General features: G+C 42.9%; 1 protein-coding gene across 1 annotated transcript; it reads right to left on the bottom strand.

Annotated features, from left to right (window-relative positions):
• Window positions 1-457: 457 nt before the first annotated feature.
• tob1a (transducer of ERBB2, 1a) lies at window positions 458-4,239 on the bottom strand. Its single transcript, XM_049561728.1, has 2 exons — window positions 3,959-4,239; window positions 458-2,557 (listed from the first exon to the last, which is right to left on the bottom strand). Exon 2 carries the CDS (start codon window positions 2,340-2,342, stop codon window positions 1,320-1,322), a length of 1,023 nt encoding a protein of 340 aa, XP_049417685.1. The 5' UTR covers window positions 2,343-2,557; window positions 3,959-4,239; the 3' UTR covers window positions 458-1,319.
• Window positions 4,240-5,297: the final 1,058 nt, after the last annotated feature.

The following is a 5,297-nucleotide window of genomic DNA, read 5'->3' as shown; positions in this document are numbered from 1 at the left end:
GTAATGATGCTTGACCCAAGGGCAACTGTTGGCCAACACTGCCTGCATGGTGTGAGCAAAGCTGAGGGTTTGTGGTGAGGCTTGTGGACTAATAGATCATGTTACAGGAAAAGGATATGAAATGTGTTGTATTTTATCATCTCATTTCTGACCTGTCCTATTGTGAGTGAACTCTCAGGATTGTTTACTGAAGACATACCAGTGTACCAAACAGTGAAGTGAAATGAACATGGGCGTATTTTAAGAAAAACCTGATTGTTTTGACCTGAGGACAGAATGCTGGATCTGTCCCAACATGTTAGAAACCCCTAAAAATACTCTGCATAACAACCGGCATCAACCAGCTTAGCCACAAAAACCAAAAGACAAACTGAACAAGTGTCATTATTTTCAAGCTTTTTAATACAAACTTAATAAACTATCAGTCCCTCTTAACATGTAAGACACTGACTCCAAATACTTTGTTATACCGTTTGTTTTTATCAAGTATTGCACAATGTAGGTACAAAATTAATATACGATTACATTTTGTCCATAATATAGCAAAAATCTTTAAACTCTTAACAGAAAATACAACTCTTATGTTTTTCAAAAAAGCAAATATTCTTAAATCCCACCACTACGGAATATTCTGTACACAATCTTTAGAATAGTCAATGTTTTTGTCGTTTTTTTTTTTTTCAAAGATGGATTCATTTTTATAATTTCAATAAAAAAAGAAAACATAAAGTTGCTGCAGCCATCACAGATCACTGGAGTAGTAAAAAGATATAAATGCAATACCATGTCGTAGAAACAATAGATACTCTGATATTTTACAAACTCTGTACTAAATTAAATTATACAATTAGAAAAAAGACCAGGAAATCCCACTTATTTATGCCAATTTCTTGAAAAACAAAAATTGGCGGTGTCCAGTTATGTTTAAATACTGAAAGAGGCCATGACTTGTGGTGGTGTTTTTTTTTTGTCTTTTTTTTATATCTTAAAACAGTCACATTAAAAAAAAATTGTGCTTGGTTGGCAAAAGAAATAACAATGATGCATGTTGAAGTTTAGGTAACCAAGCTTGGACATCTTGTACTAAAGGTATAACTCAAGGGGGCAAAGTAATTCACCCTCGGGCTCATGCTCTTGGACTCGTAACATAGATCTTACAGCTGACAAGTCACTTTTTCCTTTTATCCATGACATTCTGTTCTTGTTTACATTTTTTTTAAATTTTTCAAAATGTGCATTTGTGTTTGTTTCCCCCCTTATCACATTATCTCTGGTCGTTTCTGTGTGAAGTAGTAGCTTAAGTAGTACCTTTACGTGTACTAGTTGGCCATAACTGGCTGGAATTGCTGGTTAGAATACTGCATGTTGTTCAAGCTGAAATTCAAGCCATCCATAAGGGACTTGTCGTTAAGGCCACCGTAGGCCGCAAACATGTCGAAGGCATTGCTGTACTGCAGTGGGCTGAGGCTGAGCGAGCTGTCCCCAGGGAAGAGAGCACTCTGGCTGCCCTGGCCCTGAAGGCTGGGGAACACAAACTCCTTGGCATTGGGGGACAGGGCTGAGGGCTTCTGGTGCTGCTGCTGCTGCACCCCGAGGCCCAACCCGTACAGAGAGTGCATGGAGGTGGAGATGGCTTTCTGTTTCAGGAGACTGTTCACATTCAGGCCCAGGTTGGTGGGAGAGGTACGTGCCACCTTGTTCCCAGCGCTGCTGCTGCTGTTGTTGTTGCGCCCGCTGCTCTTCATCTTAGTGGAGCCAAACTTGGTGGCGGCAAAGGTGGCTGTCGTGAAGGTTAAAGGCTGCGTGGAGCGGGGCATAAAGGTGGGGCTGACAGCTGCCGAGTGGCCGAAAGGAGGAGAGGGCGAGGTGGAGCCCGGTGAGGCTCCGTTCACAGGCTCATTGATGGGCATGAAGACCTGTGCGTCTGGGTTGAAACTGTTCTTGATCTCCTTGTCCAGATCGAGCCCCCCACTGTTAGCTCCGCTTTCATTGCTGTCGTCGACGTACAATACTTTGACAGGCCCCTTCTCCCCGATCTGATAGGACACCTCGAAGGGGTCAATCCACACGCTGAGGTCCTGGGGCAAGTTGTTGCGGACATCGTCGATGTCCAGCCCGCTCTCTTTGGCTGCCTTCTCCACCACAGGGTCCACCTTCTCCCCCACATGGATACATCTGAATCCTGAGCCCTTGTATGGCTTGTCTGGGTACCAGTGTCCCTCATATTTCTGCTTCAGCTGCCTCTCCAGCTCCTCTCCGAAAATGTTAACCCGCCGCCTCGGCAGCTTGTTATACAGGTACGAGATGATGAAGTTGAGAGCTACTTGGATTTCAAGCTGCATAGCTAACTGCCGAAGTTTACCAGGTGCGTGAAGATTAGGTGTGTCTGACCTTGAATGTGTCCACTGGGTCTGCTTTGTTTATCCGTGGTTGGCAACACAGATGCTCTCCAGGCAGGATGGCGAAAGCGACCAGTATTTGGATAAAACAGGTTCAAAAGCAAAAGTGCTGGTTTTGTAGAAGCGGTGTCCTTCCACAGGGTGTGATAATTTTTTTCCTGCAACAATAAACAAGAGAACAAATACCTCTTAATCACTCATGTCGAAATGTTTACATAAATTCACAACACAAAGATCAGCTCAGCCTCTTTTGGCTATAGTGCAGACTTTAAAAAAGGGGACTGCAAGCAAGTGTCCTTTAATTATTAACCGTCTGTCTAAGCACCAGTGCATGTTGCAGTTATGAAGCTGTGAGCTCAGATATCATCATGTCACGCAACAGTCAACCAAAGCAGAATTTCACACTTGGGAGGAAAATGTGCAGCTCTGGCAGAAACATCAACACAGAGCCCACTGATCTGGGATCGAGCCACACATCCTGTTCATCTGGCACACTGTATATTGTTTATGTAAATGTCAGAAAGTGGGTATTGAGCACGTTAACCTCGCACTAATACTCGGGAATCCTGTTACATAATAAGCCACTGGATAGCCTCCATATAGCAGGAGACAGGGAAACTAATGTGGGGTTGTTGCATTTAGGCCAATTGACTGAAGGTGATCAACTTAACCGAGGACATGCCTTGTCAATAACGCCTGCTGGGGGGGGGTTAAGGTAGCCAGGAGATGATTTAGCTGGATTTCAAAGCCTACATTGGTGTCACTGGGGTGGTTGGAGCTCTTCCTATGTTAAAAACAATGTGGAAATAACATTAAACGCACCAAGGCTACACCCATATGTTTGGCAATTTAACACAACATGTCGAAATACTCAAAGGTTGCAACATAACGTTAAAATAAAATGTAAATGACAAACTAGAAAGCAGATTTTAAGGAAACAGGCAGTGCTGGAGAGCTGAATTGAAGGATAAAGGCTTAAAATACATAAAAGTTGATTATTTGTTAATCTAATAAGGGAAATAAAATCTGCACAGGGGTTTAACTGCAACATTAAACGCCTCCATCATTAAACTGCCCTCGAAAGCCAAGGGGAGATTCCTTGCTGTTGCGAAATGGCTACAGGTCCTTAATCATCTTACCAGTTTAGTAAAGTTACATGAGATATTATTGCAGTTTTGTGATACACGCAACACTATAACGACTATAGCAGTCTGTGAATGACACCAATGAAAATTAACACCAGTATAATATGGTTGGCTGCAGTTTAAATTACCGAGCTGACGCATTTAGTGTCTCACAGAGGATATCGTTGTCATATTTTTGACCTGAAATAAGAAAAATAAGGACTACACACACACACACACACACACACACACTTTCTATCTCTCGCGCACACACACACACACACCCCTCCCTAACTTCGTGGACTGACGCAGCAAATCAGCTTAGTAAGTACGAATACAGCTACAGTACGACAGCAAGCACAAATAAACACTTAATGATATCATATAAATGAATACATGGCAAGAAAAACAAAATGGCGGATGAGAGATACTTACTTTTTTGTAAAAAATAAAGATTCTCAGTAGTTCTGAAGTACCGTTAGTTAGTGCAAATAGAAAAAAAAGTATAAATACTTTCTTCACATAGAATATATTATCAACGTTACAAAAAAGTATTCCAGTACATGTACATGTCGGAGGATTGGCGTTTGCTTCGGTTTCGGTTTTTAAGGTTATTTTGCAGTTTTTTTGTTTTCCTCTTTTTCAGCAGGCTTTGCAGAGTAGCTCCCGCCTCTCCGGGAGTTTTGCTACTTCGTCCTCGTCCTGGTACAGCGTTGCCTGTATTTATAGCTTTCCTCCGCCATGGGCACGAGGTAGGCGGTGATGCGGTTTCAGAGGTCAAAACAATACGAGCGGCCGCGATTGGTCCGCGGCGCGAGTCCCGCCCCCTGAGAAGCGGCCGAGTCGGGCGCTGATTGGCTGCGCGGAGACGTCAATCCGTGACATATGATTCTGTGAAATGGGAGAGACGGCTGTGATGAGCGCTTGCGTCAGAGATAACCTAGGTCTGTGCTGACAGAAGGCTAAAGTGATTATTCTAAAGGCAGAAACGAATTATATAAATGCACATTTCAGCCTTTTTATCGCTGTCGTGAAACAAATACTTTATTTTGATGTGAATATATCGTGTAGCAGATGCTTTGCAAGCTGCACCATGTTTATTGTCACTGATAAAAGCAGCTCTAACCACCATTATTAGACAAAATGAGCGACACAGTGCCATCAATTGATTTTCCTAAACTCTGCACACATGACTGCTGCTCTTTCCCAGCCTGTTTCATGTTTACACCGCACACTACAGCTCTGAAAAGACCATTCCCGGCACTATACTCTCATTTATATCACACACTTCCTCTTTGTCACCAGTTATTCTTACAGGACCGTAGCCATTCGTGTCCTGTCACTGAAAAGTGCAGGAGTTATGATGGATGTATACAGCCCGAGAGGAGATTCCCTATAGCGGAACAATACAGCTGGCAGCAGTGTGGGTGGTGCTGAATGCTATCTAGAAAACACAGGCGCTGATTGGTCTAAAACGGGGCAGGAGCCCTACGGTGAATGGTGTGCCCGTATCTAAGGTGCTGATGTAGGCTGCTCACGTCATTGCTCGTCTGAACGCACGTTGTTGCCAAATTTAAAGTGCACCAGCACACACATAGTTGTGTGTTCATGATATGAAGTCACTGCTGTACAATGTCAGTATAACTTTATGTCAGTGTTTGTGTTGGAAAGTGGAAAAATCCTCAGCTGTGTTTTGATTTTTATAATGATTATAATGATTATTGTAACACAGAGGAAAAGAGTGAGTGTTATTCTAGTCATAGTATTTGTTATC

This window comes from Epinephelus fuscoguttatus, linkage group LG19 (assembly GCF_011397635.1).
Source record: "Epinephelus fuscoguttatus linkage group LG19, E.fuscoguttatus.final_Chr_v1".
Lineage (NCBI taxonomy): Eukaryota > Metazoa > Chordata > Actinopteri > Perciformes > Serranidae > Epinephelus > Epinephelus fuscoguttatus.
This window is presented reverse-complemented; position numbering and strand designations above follow the sequence as displayed.

What these genes read in the sequence shown, in the direction of transcription:
- tob1a (XM_049561728.1), bottom strand. Translation starts at nt 2,342, where the DNA reads ATGCAGCTTGAAATCCAAGTAGCTCTCAACTTCATCATCTCGTACCTG.